General features: G+C 46.2%; 1 protein-coding gene and 1 pseudogene across 1 annotated transcript; both read right to left on the reverse strand.

The window, feature by feature from the left end:
- Positions 1-225: 225 nt before the first annotated feature.
- Positions 226-1,778, reverse strand: LOC123170959 (uncharacterized; annotated as a pseudogene).
- A 14,736-nt stretch (positions 1,779-16,514) lies between these two features.
- On the reverse strand, positions 16,515-17,122 carry LOC123164049 (probable calcium-binding protein CML17). Its single transcript, XM_044581466.1, has one exon. The coding sequence runs from the start codon at positions 17,019-17,021 to the stop codon at positions 16,731-16,733; it is 291 nt and encodes a 96-aa protein (XP_044437401.1). The 5' UTR covers positions 17,022-17,122; the 3' UTR covers positions 16,515-16,730.
- Positions 17,123-17,993: the final 871 nt, after the last annotated feature.

Consider the following 17,993-nt stretch of genomic DNA (forward strand, 5'->3'; position numbering starts at 1 on the left):
TATACGCCTATGTACTAACTCTGTACCAAAATATAAGACGTTTTTTAAGTTAGTTTAGCCTACAGAACCGTTTTATATTTTGATACGGAGGGAGTACTCATCTAGTCAGCTAAGGGCATTTCTAACCGATCCCCTAAAAGTTAGTGGAGTAAAAGTTGGAGTAAAGTTAGTGGAGTAAAAATTTACTCCAGTAACGGTGGCCGCACCTAACCGATCCCCTATAGTTTAGCGAAGTAAAATCAAATTTATGCATGTTTTGTATACTAGCTGCACAAACACAATCTCTATACACTTAAAATCATTCAAATTAAAGCATGGATAGCAATAATCGTCATAACATAAAGTTTCATCACCGCGTTTTTCAAATTTAAACATGCGAAGTTCACCCAAAAGACATGACTTCAAACACAATGTTTGATTCAAAATCACCACAAGCATAGCATGTATATGTTGTGGATCGAGCCAATCTTTGGCATGCACCACCGCCCTCTCGGCCACCACCACTCAAACGACGTCCTCGGCAAAGAAATCAACCTCGACATCCTCTCGGCCACCATCACCACCACCACCACCCTCTCGGCCACCATCACCATCCTCTCGGCCACCATCACCACCACCACCACCCTCTCGGCCACCATCACCATCCTCTCGGCCACCATCACCACCACCACCATCACCACCACCACCATGACCACCATCACCACCCCTCAGCCACCATCACCACCACCCCCTCGGCCACCACCAACATTCCGAAGAGAGGCCAAGATTTCTCCACGAGTGAGCTCCCAATACTTTCTTGTGGTTTCATCCATTGTGTTTGGATTCATGAACATGATAGCACACTCTTCGGCCTTCTTCGCATCACGAATCCTCTCCTCCTCAAGTGCAAGCCTACGCTCCTCAGCCTTCAACTTTTTCTCTTCGGCCACCAACTTGGTCTTCCACTTCTCATCCTCAAATGCCTTGAGCTCATTCCACCTCGCTATCTTGTCTTCTTTGCGTTCGGCCGCCAACACCTTCTTGGTCTTGATCATTACCACAAGTTCATCCTTGTAAGTGCCAATGAATGCATTCCTCTTCTTTCTTTCTTTTACAATCTTGTTCCCTTCCGGTCTATTGTTGGCATCTTCATCAACCTCGTCGTCGTCCTCAACGGATATGCTCAACCTTGACCTCTTTGGAGTGGTCTCCGCAATTCTTTGGATTCACTTCTCATTCTTGCATAGCTCTTTGTAGCAATGATGCAAAGTGAAGGGCTTATGGCCCAACTTGGTGTTCTGATGCTTGAATAGCTCTTGGATGTAGGGGCCAATACTCTGCCACTTGCACACCACTCGGTGGAGCATGACTCACTGGGTCGATGCAACTGGATCATCGGTTGCATTGGTCATGAATGGTGCTCCAATGATGCCCAAGAGAACCTTGGGTACGACTTGATCGCACGTCCACGGAGTTGTTGTAGTGGTCGGTAATCCTCTCCCAAACATGGTCTTGGTTTGATCCGTTTCGATCATTGCATCCATGGAGATGGCACACCAAGCGTTGCAAAGCACAAGGTCCTCCTTTTGGTTGTAGTTTTGGGTGCGGCTCCTTGAGGCCTTGGTGCTTGCTTCAGTCACCTCCACTACCTCGTCCTCGGTCACCACCTCTTGGACATCCTCCTCGGCCTCCTCCGTGTCTTGGGTGGCCGAATGACCCCAAAAAGAGTCATAGTTGACATCATGAAGGCAAACGGTGGCCGAGGACTCCAATGATGCGAGGAATTCGGCTGTGTTCATCTCTACGCTACAATGTCAAAGCAAGCACTATAAACAGCTTTTCTGACTAGCGACCCGTGTCCTTCTCCTTTTTTTTCTAAAGACGCAGCAGAATCGTCAAACGGGACATCAAAAGTGGGAAGTTGATTGTAGGATTTCTATTCCTCACTCTCGTATAGGTGAACTTGGTTTGTTCAATGAAAAGGGATAAGAAGGATCCACTGGGAATGAATGGGAAGACTGGGGTAGTATCTTCATTAGCCGGAAGGAATTAGTCTACCGATCACAAACAATCACTACTGAATACCAAAGGGACATGAGGTTTTATTTTTACCTTGTTGGCGTTTCATCGAGCACTTGGCGGCCGCGTTTTTCGTTGCTGGCTGCGGCCGTCGCTCACACCGAAGCAGTTGCCATAGGGGCAGCCAGAGTTGCCACACAGGGCGTAGGCTTTGGACGAGGCGCCACTGTGGTCTTCTTCATCTTCTTCTTGGCGGCCGCCTCGGCGAGCTCCGACGCTGCCGCCATTGGCTTTCGAGCCCGTTTGCCTCCGGTAGGTGCGGCGGGAGGATGGCGTACCGTTGCCGGAGACGCGGTGGCCAACCCGGACACCACTTGCGTGGTTGGAGGCGGAGCTTGGACCCGGTGGTTCTTTGTCATCCCCAAGCTTTTTTTCGGCACCGGCGGCGGTGCGTGGGTGGTTTCCTGCGGTGAAAAGCCGGCGCTGGTGGCCGGTGGGGTGAGCGCGGGGCGGGGGTTGGTTATCCTTTTCGACCGGCTCGGAGGTCATCGCTGGCAGGGAGGAGGGGGTGGCGGCGGGGGGGGGGGGGGGGGGGGTGCAGCGGGAGGGCAAGAGGGAGTTTTACTCGGCCGCCACATGATGGAGTATATTTAGGGAAATCTTGGGGGAATAGGGAGTTGGAGTAAAAATTAAACTCCGTTACATTTTTAGGGGATCGGCAAGGTCTGCCGTAACGGAGTAAACCAAAAATTTACTCCCTTATAGCGGTATCGGGGATCGGTTAGAAATGCCCTAAATACGGAGTGCGCGTTGAAAGAAAATTACACCATTTCAGTCAGGGCAACCAAAGCCTCCTCGATCGAGACTGAGCACCCATGTGCTGCCAGCGTTAGAGCGACTTGCTACTTCTTGAGCTTGCGTTGATTTTTCCCTTGAAGAGAAAAAGGGTGATGCAGCAAAGTAGAGATAAGTATTTCCCTCGGTAAAGAACCAAGGTATCAATCCAGTAGGAGGCACAAGCAAGTCTCCAATCTATGCACTTGCACAAACTAACAAACACTTGCACTCAACGCGCAAAAGGGGTTGTCAATCCCTTCGCGGTCTCGAACAAGAGTGATGTCTAATAGAGATAGGCATAAAAGATAAATAAAAAGGAAAACTAAAGTAAATATAAATAAATTACAACAATGTATTTTTGGGTTATAGATCTGAAAATATATTATGGAAAATAGACCCGGGGGCCATAGCTTTCACTAGAGGCTTCTCTCTTGAAGATAGCATACGGTGGGTGAACAAATTACTGTTGAGCAATTGATAGAAAAGCGCAAAGTTACGACAATATCTACGGCAATGATCATGAATATAGGCATCACGTCCGTGACAAGTAGTCGACCGACTCCGGCCTGCATCTACTACTATTACTCCACACATCGAACGCTATCCAGCCTGCATCTAGAGTATTAAGTTCATAAGAACGGAGTAACGCCTTAGGTAAGATGACATGATGTAGAGGGATTAACTCAAGCAATATGATATAAATCCCATCATTTTATCCTTGATAGCAACAATACAATTCGTACCTTCCAAGCATTGTAACTAATGAGTTAGTTGCGGGATGATGTATTACGGAACGAGTAAAGAGAGTTGTCGGTAACGAGATTGAACTAGGTATTGAGATACCGACGATCGAATCTCGGGCAAGTAACATACCGATGACAAAGGGAACAACGTATGTTGTTATGCGGTTTGACCGATAAAGATCTTCGTAGAATATGTGGGAGCCAATATGAGCATCCAGGTTCCGCTATTGGTTATTGACCGGAGACGTGTCTCGGTCATGTCTACATAGTTCTCGAACCCGTAGGGTCCGCACGCTTAAAGTTTCGATGACAGTTATATTATGAGTTTATATGTTTTGATGTACCGAAGGTTGTTCGGAGTCCCGGATGAGATCGGGGACATGACGAGGAGTCTCGAAATGGTCGAGACGTAAATATCGATATATTGGACGACTATATTCGGATATCGGAAAGGTTCCGAGTGATTCGGGTATTTTTCGGAGTACTGGAGAGTTACGGGAATTCGCCGGGGAGTATATGGGCCTTATTGGGCTTTAGGGGAAAGAGAGAGGAGAGACTGTGCGCCACCCAAGGCCTAGTCCGAATTGGACTAGGGGGAGGGGCTGCGCCCCCTCCTTCCTTTTCTTCTCTTTCCCCTTTCCTTGACTCCTACTCCTACTACTTGGAAGGGGGGGGATCCTACTCCCGGTGGGAGTAGGACTCCTCCTAGGGCACGCCATAGAGAGGGCCGGCCCTCCCCCTCCTCCACTCCTTTATATACGGGGAGGGGGGCACCCCTTGGAGACACAACAATTGATCGTTTGATCTTTTAGCCGTGTGCGGTGCCCCCCTCCACCATAGTCCACCTCGATAATACTGTAGCGGTGCTTAGGCGAAGCCCTGGGTTGGTAGAACATCATCATCGTCACCACGTCGTCGTGCTGACGAAACTCTCCCTCAACACTCGGCTGGATTGGAGTTCGAGGGACGTCATCGGGCTGAACGTGTGCTGAACTCGGAGGTGCGGTGCGTTCGGTACTTGATCGGTCGGATCAGGAACACGTACGACTACATCAACCGCGTTGTGCTAACGCTTCCGCTTTCGGTCTACGAGGGTACGTGGACAACACTCTCCCCTCTCGTTGCTATGCATCACCATGATCTTGCTTGTGCGTAGGATTTTTTTTGAAATTACTACGTTCCCCAACAGTGGCATCCGAGCCTGGTTTTATGCGTTGATGTTATATGCACGAGTAGAACACAAGTGAGTTGTGGGCGATATAAGTCATACTGCTTACCAGCATGTCATACTTTGGTTCGGCGATATTGTTGGATGAAGCGGCCCGGACAGACATTACGCGTACGCTTACGCGAGACTGGTTCTTCCGACGTGATTTGCACAGAGGTGGCTGGCGGGTGTCAGTTTCTCCAACTTTAGTTGAACCGAGTGTGGCTACGCCCGGTCCTTGCGAAGGTTAAAACAACACCAACTTGACAAACTATCGTTGTGGTTTTGATGCGTAGGTAAGAACGGTTCTTGCTCAGCCCATAGCAGTCACGTAAAACTTGCAACAACAACATAGAGGACGTCTAACTTGTTTTTGCAGGGCATGTTGTGATGTGATATGGTCAAGATGTGATGAGATATAAGTTGTTGTATGAGATGATCATGTTTTGTTGAAGTTATCGGCAACTGGCAAAAGTTTTATGGTTTGTCTCTTTATTGCATAAGATCCAAGCGCCAAATAATTGCTTTACTTTATCGCTATGCGATAGCAATAGTTGCAAGAGCAATAGTTGGCGAGACGACCATGTGACGACACATTGATATAGATCAAGATGATGGAGATCATGGTGTCATGCCGGTGACGATGGAGATCATGACGATGCTTTGGAGATGGAGATCAAAGGCACACGATGATGATGGCCATATCATGTCACATATTATGATTGCATGTGATGTTTATCTTTTATACATCTTATCTTGCTTTGATTGACGTAGCATTATAAGATGATCTCTCACTAAATTATCAAGGTATAAGTGTTCTCCCTGAGTATGCACCGTTGCGAAAGTACTTCGTGCTGAGACACCACGTGATGATCGGGTGTGATAGGCTCTACGCTCAAATACAGCGGGTGCAAAACAGTTGCACGCGCGGAATACTCAGGTTAAACTTGACGAGCCTAGCATATAACAGATATGGCCTCGGAACACTGAGACCGAAAGGTCGAGCGTGAGTCATATAGTAGATATGATCAACATAAATGATGTTCACCATTGAAACTACTCCATCTCACGTGATGATCGGACATGGTTTAGTTGATATGGATCACGTGATCACTTAGATGATTAGAGGGATGTCTATCTAAGTGGGAGTTCTTAAGTAATATGATTAATTGAACTTTAATTTATCATGAACTTAGTCCTGGTAGTATTAGCATATCTATGTTGTAGATCAATAGCTCGCGATGTTGCTCCCCGTTTAATTTTTATATGTTCCTAGAGAAAACTAAGTTGAACGATGTTAGTAGCAATGATGCGGATTGGATCCGTGATCTGAGGTTTATCCTCATTGCTGCACAGAAGAATTATGTCCTTGATGCACTGCTAGGTGACAGACCTATTGCAGGAGTAGATGCAGACGTTATGAACGTTTGGCTAGCTCAATATGACGACTACTTGATAGTTTAGTGCACCAAGCTTAACGGCTTAGAATCGGGACTTCAAAGATGTTTTGAACATCATGGACCATATGAGATGTTCCAGGAGTTGAAGTTAATATTTCAAGCAAATACCCGAGTTGAGAGATATGAAGTCTCCAACAAGTTCTATAGCTAAAAGATGGAGGAGAATAGCTCAAGTAGTGAGCATGTGCTCAGATTGTCTGGGTACTACAATCGCTTGAATCAAGTGGGAGTTAATCTTCCAGATAAAATAGTGATTGACAGAATTCTCTAGTCACCATCACCAAGTTAGTAGAACTTCATGATGAACTATAATATGCAAGGGATGACGAAAGTAATTCCCGAGCTCTTCGCGATGCTGAGATCGGCGAAGGTAGAAATCAAGAAAAGAGCATCAAGTGTTGATGGTTAACAAGACCACTAGTTTCAAGAAAAGGGCAAAGGGAAGAAGGGGAACTTCAAGAAGAACGGCAAGCAAGTTGCTGCTCAAGTGAAGAAGCCCAAGTCTGGACCTAAGCCTGAGACTGAGTGCTTCTACTGCAAAGGAACTAGTCGCTGGAAGCGGAACTACCCCAAGTATTTGGCGGATAAGAAGGATGGCAAGGTGAACAAAGGTATATTTGATATACAGATTATTGATGTGTATTTTACTAGTGTTCATAGAAACCCCTCGGTATTTGATACTGGTCCAGTTGCTAAAAAGTAGTAACTCGAAACGGGAGTTGCATAATGAACAGAAACTAGTTAAGGATGAAGTGACGATGTGAGTTGGAAGTGGTTCCAAGATTGATATGATCATCATCGCACACTCCCTATACTTTCGGGATAAGTGTTGAACCTAAATAAGTGTTATTTGGTGTTTGCGTTGAGCATGAATATGATTTGGTCATGTTTATTGCAATACGGTTATTCATTAAAGTCAGAGAATAATTGTTGTTCTATTTACATGAATAAAACCTTATATGGTTACACACCCAATGAAAATGGTTCGTTGGATCTCGATCGTAGTGATACACATATTCATAATATTGAAGCCAAAAGAAGCAAAGTTAATAATGATAGTGCAACTTATTTGTGGCACTGCCGTTTAGGTCATATTGGTGTAAAGCGCATGAAGAAACTCTATGCTGATGGGATTTTGGAATCACTTGATTATGAATCACTTGATGCTTGCGAACCATGCCTTATGGGAAAGATGACTAAAACTCCGTTCTCCGGAACAATGGAGCAAGCAACTGGCTTATTGGAAATAATACATACTGATGTATGCGATCCGATGAGTGTTGAGGCTCGCGGCGGGTATCGTTATTTTCTGACCTTCACAGATGATTTGAGCAGATATGGGTATATCTACTTGATGAAACATAAGTCTGAAACATTTTAAAAGTTCAAAGAATTTCAGAGTGAAGTGGAAAATCATCGTGACAAGAAAATAAAGTTTCTATGATCTGATCGCGGAGACAAATATTTGAGTTACGAGTTTGGTCTTCAATTAAAACAATGTGGAATAGTTTCACAAATTCGTGCCACCTGGAACACCACAGCATAATGGTGTGTCCGAACGTCATAACCGTACTTTATTGGATATAGTGCAATCTATGATGTCTCTTACCGATTTACCACTATCGTTCTGGGGTTATGCATTAGAGACAGCTGCATTCACATTAAATAGGGCACCGTCTAATCCGTTGAGACGACACCGTGTGAACTATGGTTTGGCAAGAAACCTAAGCTGTCATTTCTTAAAGTTTGGGGTTGCGATGCTTATGTGAAAAAGTTTCATCCTGATAAGCTCAAACCCAAATCGGAAAAGTGTGTCTTCATAGGATACCCAAAAGTTACTGTTGGGTACACCTTCTATCACAGATCCGAAGGCAAGATATTCGTTGCTAAGAATGGATCCTTTCTAGAGAAGGAGTTTCTCTCGAAAGAAGTGAGTGGGAGGAAAGTACAACTTGATGAGGTAACTGTACCTGCTCCCTTATTGGAAAGTAGTTCATAACAGAAATCTGTTCCTGTGACTCCTACACCAATTAGTGAGGAAGCTAATGATGATGATCATGTAACTTCAGATCAAGTTACTACCGAACCTCGTAGGCCAACCAGAGTACGATCCGCCCCAGAGTGATACGGTAATCCTGTTCTGGAAGTCATGTTACTAGGCCATGATGAACCTACGAACTATGAGGAAGCGATGATGAGCCCAGATTCCGCAAAATGGTTTGAGGCCATGAAATCTGAGATGGGATCCATGTATGAGAACAAATTATGGACTTTGATTGACTTGACCAATGATCGGCAAGCCATTGAGATTAAATGGATCTTCGAGAGGAAGACGAACACTTATAGTAGTGTTACTATCTACAAAGCTAGAATTGTCGCAAAAGGTTTTCGACAAGTTCAAGGTGTTGACTACGATGAGAGTTTCTCACTCGTATCTATGCTTAAGTCTGTCCGAATCATGTTAGCAATTGCCGCATTTTATGAAATCTGGCAAATGGATAAACAAAACTGCATTCCTTAATGGATTTATTAAAGAAGAGTTGTATATGATGCAACCAGAAGGTTTTTTCGATCCTAAAGGTGTTAACAAAATGTGCAAGCTCCAGCGATCCATCTATGGACTGGTGCAAGCATCTCGGAGTTGGAATATACGCTTTGATGAGTTGATCAAAGCATATAGTTTTATACAGAATTGCGGTGAAGCCTGTATTTACAAGAAAGTGAGTGGGAGCACTACAACATTTCTGATAAGTATATGTGAATGATATATTGTTGATCGGAAATAATGTAGAATTATTCTGCAAAGCATAAAGGGGTGTTTGAAAGGAGTTTTTCGAAGAAAGACCTCGGTGAAGCTGCTTACATATTGAGCATCAAGATCTATAGAGATAGATCAAAACGCTTGATAAGTTTTTTCAATGAGTACATACCTTGAAAAGATTTTGAAGTAGTTCAAAATGGAACAGTCAAAGAAAGAGTTCTTGCCTGTGTTACAAGGTGTGAAATTGAGTAAGACTCAAAACCCGACCACGGCAGAAGATAGAAAGATAATGAAAGTCATTCCCTATGCCTCAACCATAGGTTCTACAAAGTATGCCATGCTGTGTACCAGATCTATTGTATACCCTACCACTGAGTTTGGCAAGGGAGTACAATAGTGATCTAGGTGTAGATCACTGGACAACGGTCAAAATTATCCTTAGTGGAATAAGGATATGTTTCTCGATTATGGAGGTGACAAAAGGTTCATCATAAAGGGTTACGTCGATGCATGTTTTTGACACTGATCTAGATGACTCTAAGTCTCAATCTAGATACATATTGAAAGTGGGAGCTATTAGCTAGAGTAGCTCCGTGCAGAGCATTGTAGACATAGAATTTGCAAAATACTTATGGATCTGAATGTGACATACCCGTTGACTAAAATTATCTCACAAGCAAAACATAATCACACCTTAGTACTCTTTGGGTGTTAATCACATAGCGATGTGAACTAGATTATTGACTCTAGTAAACCCTTTGGGTGTTGGTCACATGACGATGTGAACTATGGGTGTTAATCACATGGTGATGTGAATTATTGGTGTTAAATCATATGGCGATGTGAACTAGATTATTGACTCTAGTGCAAGTGGGAGACTGAAGGAAATATGCCCTAGAGGCAATAATAAAGTTATTATTTATTTCCTTATATCATGATAAATGGTTATTATTCATGCTAGAATTGTATTAACCGGAAACATGATACATGTGTGAATACATAGACAAACAGAGTGTCACTAGTATGCCTCTACTTCACTAGCTCGTTAATTAAAGATGGTTATGTTTCCTAACCATAGACATGAGTTGTCATTTGATTAATGGGATCACATCATTAGGAGAATGATGTGATTGACTTGACCCATTCCGTTAGCTTAGCACTTGATCGTTTAGTATGTTGCTATTGCTTTCTTCATGACTTATACATGTTCCTATGACTATGAGATTATGCAACTCCCGTTTACCGGAGGAACACTTTGTGTGCTACCAAACGTCACAACGTAACTGGGTGATTATAAAGGTGCTCTACAGGTGTCTCGAAGGTACTTGTTGGGTTGGCGTATTTCGAGATTAGGGTTTGTCACTCTGATTGTCGGAGAGCTATCTCTGGGCCCACTCAGTAATGCACATCACTATAAGCCTTGCAAGCATTGTAACTAATGAGTTAGTTGTGGGATGATGTACTACGGAACGAGTAAAGAGACTTGCCGGTAACGAGATTGAACTAGGTATTGAGATACCGACGATCGAATCTCAGGCAAGTAACATACCGATGACAAAGGGAACAACGTATGTTGTTATGCGGTTTGACCGATAAAGATCTTCGTAGAATATGTGGGAGCCAATATGAGCATCCAGGTTCCGCTATTGGTTATTGACCGGAGACGTGTCTCGGTCATGTCTACATAGTTCTCGAACCCGTAGGGTCCGCACGCTTAAAGTTCGATGACGGTTATATTATGAGTTTATGTGTTTTGATGTACCGAAGGTAGTTCGGAGTCCCGGATGAGATCAGGGACATGACGAGGAGTCTCGAAATGGTCGATACGTAAAGATCGATATATTGGACGACTATATTCGGACATCGGAAAGGTTCCAAGTGATTCGGGTATTTTTCGGAGTACCGGAGAGTTACGGGAATTCGCCGGGGAGTATATGGGCCTTATTGGGCTTTAGGGGAAAGAGAGAGGAGAGGCTGCACGCCCCCCAAGGCCTAGTCCGAATTGGACTAGGGGGAGGGGCTGCACCCCCTCCTTCCTTCTCTTCTCTTTCCCCTTTCCTTGACTCCTACTCCTACTACTTGGAAGGGGGGGGGAATCCTACTCCCGGTGGGAGTAGGACTCCTCCTAGGGCGCGCCATAGAGAGGGCCGGCCCTCCCCCTCCTCCACTCCTTTATATACGGGGAGGGGGGCACCCCTTGGAGACATAACAATTGATCGTTTGATCTTTTAGCCGTGTGCGGTGCCCCCCTCCACCATAGTCCACCTCGATAATACTATAGCGGTGCTTAGGCGAAGCCCTGCGTCGGTAGAACATCATCATCGTCACCACGCCGTCGTGCTGACGAAACTCTCCCTCAACACTCGGCTGGATCGGAGTTCGAGGGACATCATCGGGCGGAACGTGTGCTGAACTCGGAGGTGCCGTGCATTCGGTACTTGATCGGTCGGATCATGAAGACGTACGACTATATCAACCGCGTTGTGCTAACGCTTCCGCTTTCGGTCTACGAGGGTACGTGGACAACACTCTCCCCTCTCGTTGCTATGCATCACCATGATCTTGCGTGTGCGTAGGATTTTTTTTGAAATTACTACGTTCCCCAACATCTAATTGGCCAAACCAAACCGATAGTTCGAAGAGAAATAGAAAGATATCTTAATCATGCATAAAAGAGTTCAGAGAAGACTCAAATAATATTCGTAGATAATCTGATCATAAATCCACAATTCATCGGATCTCAACAAACACACTGTAAAAAAGTATTACATCGAATAGATCTCCAAGAACATCGAGGAGATCATTTTATTGAAGATCAAAGAGAGAGAAGAAGCCATCTAGCTACTAGCTATGGACCTGTAGGTCTGTGGTAAACTACTCATGCATCATCGGAAGGGCAACAAGGTTGATGTAGAGGCCCTCCGTGACCGAATCCCCCTTCGGCAAATCATCGAAAAAAGCCCCAAGATGGGATCTCACCGGAATAGAGGCTTGCGACGGCGGAAAAGTAATTTAGTGGATGCCTCTGTTGGTTTGGGAATATTTGGGAATTTATAGTGCAAAGATTAGGGTTGGGAGACCTCCGAGGGGCACACAAGCCCTCAGGGCGCGCCTGGCAGGCTTGTGGCCTCCTCAGGAACCTTCTGGCCCTCTCTCCAAGTCACGTATGTGTCTTCTGGTCCAAGAAAAATCACCGCAAAAGTTTTATTCCGCTTGGACTCCGTTTGGTATTCCTTTTCTGTAAACTCAAAAACAAGGAAAAAACAGAAACTGACACTGGGCTCTAGGTTAATAGATTAGTCTGAAAAATAATATAAAATAGCATATAAAACATCCAAAACAGATAATATAATAGCATGGAACAATCAAAAATTATAGATACATTGGAGACATATCACAAATCCAATGCGCCGACCCAAACGGACAGCGATTTTGTCCCTTTGGGTTGGCGGCCCGCTCGGCGTCCGCCCTGTTTACGTTTTGGGTCGGCGGTGCGCCCAACGCGCCGACCCATATTTACCGGCGTGGCCGGCTGGCCGCCATTTTTCAACAAATATGCACATATTTTGCATAGTTTCACAAGTAAACAAAAATAGCATAGCTTTTCACAACCAAATAAAGCATAGTTTCACAACCAAATAAATTTAGCATAGTTTTACAAGCCGAATAAAAATTAAATTGTCTCAAATACATTTGAAAAAAATACATCTATTGGTTGCCAACATGAGCCCACATATGTTCAACCAAATCATTTTGCAGCTGCATGTGGGTTTCCCAATCATGCATTTCATGATGAAATTGGTGAACTGTGCAAACGTTGCTGCTCCTCCATGCTCAGGCACAATATTCTCACCCTGAAATTAAAACCCTTGATCGTAGATATGTTCCGGGTGCCCATCCTCTACGATCATATTGTGCATGATCACACAGGTAGTCATCACCTCCCACAACTTCTTGGTGCTCCAAGTCCTAGCAGGATACCAAACGATGCCCCGTCGATATTGCAGAACACCAAAGGCATGCTCGACATCCTTCCTAGCATTCTCTTGCTCTTGGGAAAATCTTTTTCTCTTCTCTCGGACAGGGTTGGGGATTGTCCTCACAATATTGGTCCATTGAGGATAGATACCGTCACCTAGGTAGTATCCTTTGTCGTAGTTGTGACCGTTGATGGTAACATTCACTGGCGGGCTGTTACCTTTGGCAAGCCTTGCAAAGACCGGCGAGCATAGAAGCACGTTGATATCATTGTGCGATCCGGCCTTGCCAAAGAAAGATTGCCTGATCCAAAGATCTTGTGAGGCCACAGCCTCAAGTATGACAGGGCAAACCCTGACATGGCCCTTATACCGCCCTTGCCAAGCAGAAGGGTAGTTCTTCCACTCCCAGTGCATGCAGTCTATGTTGCCAAGCATCCCTGGGAAGCCCCTGCTAGCACCCATCGCCAACAAACGGGCCGTGTCTTGAGCAGTCGGCTCTCTCAAGTACTCAGGGCCAAACGCAGCAATCACAGCCTTGCAGAACCTATACATGGAGTCTAGGCATGTAGACTCGCTCATACAGACGTACTCATCAATGAGATCACCGGACACTCCGTATGCAAGCATCCGGATGGGTGCAGTGCATTTCTAATAAGATGAGAAGCCAATCTTTCCAAGGGCATCCTCTTTGCACTCAAAATAATTGTCGTATCTGACAACCCCCCCTCTAATATGGTTGAAAAGATGCCTACCCATACGAAAATGCCGCCGGAATTTCTGATGTTTGAACAACGGGTTGGTTGTGTCAAAGTAGTCCTTCCAAAGAAGGAAATGGCCGCTCTCTCGGTTGCGATTCAACGCCGGAAGGTGCCCCGGGATCGAGCCACGGAACAACGGCCGCTGCGCGTTAAGGTGGTGATGGGCCAACACGACAGCCAAGATCTCTTCCTCATCATCGGACGAGGAATCGTCAGAGTCGCAAAGGAAATTGTGGAAAAAGAACTCGTCAGCGGAGTCCATTTTGTACCTTGGCAAATTGTCGACCAACTTGCGGGCATCGACGAAGAAGCTGGCCGACAAAGAGACGCGCGCCTCCCTTGGGCCAGGTGGCTAGCCTAGTGGCGTCCGATGAGCGTGCTGGCGTCAGGACAACGGGCGTTGTCGGACGAAGGAGCTGTTCGGGGCGGGGAGCCGGCTTTCTGCTCACAGCCACGTCGGGGGGTGGGGGTGAGAAGCTCCGGTGCCCCGGCGGCGAGGCAGTGGTGGCGGCGACGTGGGAGGTGGCAGCATTGGGGGGAGGTGTGTCGACACCGCCTGCTAGCAGAGGCACCGAAAATGGGCGGCGGCAGCGGCGATGGGGCGGAGGCGGGCGAGGGTTCGCTGTCGATATGAGGTGGGAGAGGATGGCCAATGTGCCACCGACTGGCGGGCCAGGAGGAGGAGTAGGGGCGCCGCGTGCATCCGCTTGGAATCCGCGCTGACGCAAATGAGGCTCAAAATTGGGCTGGGAATGGGTCGGCAGGCGGACGAAAAGCGGACGTGCGTTCGTTTGGGTCGGCGCGTTGGGCCGACTTTTTCTGTCCGTTGCGACCCAAACGGACGCGCGCGGACGGAATGGGTCGGCTTGTTGGAGTTGCTCTTAGTTATGCCAAAATTTATATTCGATCTGGACAACTGTTCTGGGACGTGCAGAGTGGTCAAAAAACTCTTTCCCTTTTTCCGCCAAGGAACATGCAAAAAAATGCTCCAAACAACAAGTCAAAAAGTAGGAAACCACTGGAAAGATTGTGCCGAGAACTTTTTTTTTAAAGGAGGTGCTTGCCTGGCCTTAAAATGAGACCCTTACAAATCCGACAGTCTTGCCCAGCGGCCAGGACCAAAGTACCAAAGTACAAAGCGAAACAAACAAGTGCCAATGCGAGAAAAAGGGTACAAGACCGTAGACGGATACATAGCGGCGCATCGCTAGTAAAGGCTAAGTGACCAACGTTTGCTCTCGAGGTAGCAGGGGCGCCATGCAGAAGTCTGGCATCTGTGCCCTATGATGCGCATCGAAGCTCAGTGCACCTTGCCCGCACCCTTCTGACGAGATCCTCCACGAGCCCTTTATCCCGTCGCTTTGCCAGAATCTTCCATAGCTGCAGGAAAGACACCATTTTATATAACATATTAGCCGGATGTCTGATAAAAACTCCCTCTATTAGTGCTTTATTTCGGGTGGTCCAAAGAGACCATGATAGGGCCCCAAATCCTAGCCATGTCATCCTCTTATCCCTCCCGGAAGTTGAGTCCGCGAGCCAGTAAAATTTTGAGAACCCACTTGGGTTCCACGTGGAACCAGTTGCCGAGCGCACTGCACTCCACATAAATCGAGCCATAATGCAGCGGAAAAGAATATGATCCCGGTCTTCACTCTCGCCACACCACACACATCTGCCATCTCCCGGGCCATGTCGTTTTTGGACCTGATCCCAGCTTGTGATTTTGTTACGGGCGACTTTCCATAAGAAGATCTTGATTTTGGATGGCAATCATGCTCCCACAACCCCGACATGTCGCATGGGGTTGAATTTTGAAAATCTCCTTGTACAAGGACCCTGTGGAGAATTGACCCGGTGACTCGAGTCGCCAAACGACCTCATCCTTTTCATGACTCACGTTGTACCCTCTCAGCTTATTCCGCAGCTCTTCCCACTCAGGATTTTCTGTGTTTCCTAATGGACGCCGAAAACGTGGAGACCATTGTCCCTGCCGCCAACATTCTGCCACTTTGGCATTCTGGTTTTCAGCAATCGCAAATAGTGCCGGAAAGCCATCCCGGAGACGCCTATCCTCACACCAGATGTCCAACCAAAAGGACGTGGCCTTGCCATTGTGCACATGAAATTTAGTCCCTAGCCTAAGAAGAGGCTAACGCCTCTTTCTTGATTGTCCATTAGCAAATTTTTTATGGCGGACTGTTCACATAGCTTTTAATATTACTCCTCCGAACACTATCAACACGTTATTTGGGATGTGGCTTGACGGGATAGATTCCGAAACAGCGAGACACATTCGTGTAGGAGTATGTGTTTTATTATGGGCAGTCTGGAACTGCAGAAATGATTTGGTTTTTAACAGAACAACAAATACTCATTTTTTGCAGGTTATCTTCCGAGCCACTGCGTTGATCCGTATGTGGTCGCTACTCACTCCGACGAAGGCCAGGGAGCGTGTGGTTACTGGATCTATCCGATGGAAGATGGTAGCTCGGACTATTTTCAACCGGTTTGGATGACGGTTATGTAATAGGATAGGCAATTAGTTTTCCTATCTTTCTTTTGCCAGCCGGTTGTGGCTTTACTTTTACTTTTCTGCTCTTTGTGAGCATTTTTGGTTCGTTTGTTTGAGACTTCAAGACCTGTGTCGAACTTATTTGCTTATTCATAAATGTGACCGTATGCATCGTTCTGATGTAGAGGCCAGAGATCTCCTCCTTTTTGAAAAAAAAGCCTAAAAAGAGGTTGTACTTTCTTAACATCCCTCACGAATTGTGACAGTTTAGTGTTCCTCCTAAATTCCACCCCTTCTTCATCCATGTACTTTTGTCTGAATATATCTAACCAAAGGCCACCCTGGCCGGTTAGAATTTTTCACGCCCACTTAGTCACGAGGCACCAGTTCATTACTTTAGAGTTACAGCCACTCCCGAGAACTCCGAAAACACAAACATCCATCTCATACTCCACATCATTCGCAGCTTGATCAGTAGGAGCCGAGTTGGGTGATCTTGCCGCCGAGCTGCCTCTGCGCGTAGGCGAAGAGCCGGCCGGCCTCCTCCCTGCCGACGGCGCCGTCGCGGTTGGCGTCCGCGGCCTGCACCCCTTCCCGCGCCTTCCAGGACGCGAACCACAGGTTGAGGCTCCGCAGGGCGCGCTGCAGCTCCTCCCGGCTGATCCGGCCGTCGTGGTCCGCGTCGAACTGCCCCAGCCACGCCCAGAACTCCTCCGCCGTCACCTCTCCCTGCGGCAGCGCACGGTACCGCATGAACGCCATCGATCCTCCTCCCGCCGGAACCGGGCACGATGTGCTAGCCTTGGTCGATTAGCTGCCCTGGTTGCTGCTTCTCTCTGTGTGAGTGCGAGTGTGAGGCTGTGAGCTGGGTGATGACTGATGAGGATGTTGAGCGGCCGCTCACGGTGCTATATATACGGTGGAGCCTGAACAGTTACCGCACGTTTTTCACAACTCCATGGACGCGCCTTGTAGTTGTCGTTGTGCTTCACTTGGGTGATTTGGGGTTTAAGAAATGAGTGGATCAGTACAGGGGATTTGGCTGGGGAATAATCAGCGGTGTAGCTTAAAAGTTTATTCTTTAGAGAACGGTTAGGCGAGTGGCACATTGTTAATCTGGAACTGTGGGAGCTAAGGGGTTGTACGATCAAATGTTGAGAATCGACATAACACTTGCCAAAAATATAGCAAGCATACTTGGACGTTGGCTATACTTTCTGGGATGCCCAATTCGATGGGGCTACAAACATCTGAAAAATAAGAGTTGAACACTTCAACCTGCTTGGCTAAACCCTTTTCAAACTTCAATCGGTAATGTAAAAGAGAACTTTTCGCGTTCAGTACTTAATTTAAGAAAGTACTACTTGTTAGAACACTAAAAGGTTAATTGAGCATATTTTCTTGGAGAAGGACACGGACATAGTTTTGTGACAAGTTTTTTGTTGTTGTTGCGAAAAATGCCCATAGAAAGAGGTTGCTTGTTTCCTAGCTAAATTATCATGTGTAAGGATGGGCGAAATTTCAGGTGACCGTTTGATTGATTGTCACAGTTATGTGTTGCCACACTTCTCTACTCAAAACTTGGCTTTTTGGCAAAGTTATAGCTTTGAACCAACCATGCCATAAAAGCTGAGTAGAAGCGTACTTGAGCTATAGGTGGCAGCTGGAAACAGAACATTAAATTTAATGGTCAGCAACCTCAAATATTTTAGGCAATCCACTTATCTCTAGTCA

This window comes from Triticum aestivum, chromosome 7D, assembly GCF_018294505.1.
Source record: "Triticum aestivum cultivar Chinese Spring chromosome 7D, IWGSC CS RefSeq v2.1, whole genome shotgun sequence".
Lineage (NCBI taxonomy): Eukaryota > Viridiplantae > Streptophyta > Magnoliopsida > Poales > Poaceae > Triticum > Triticum aestivum.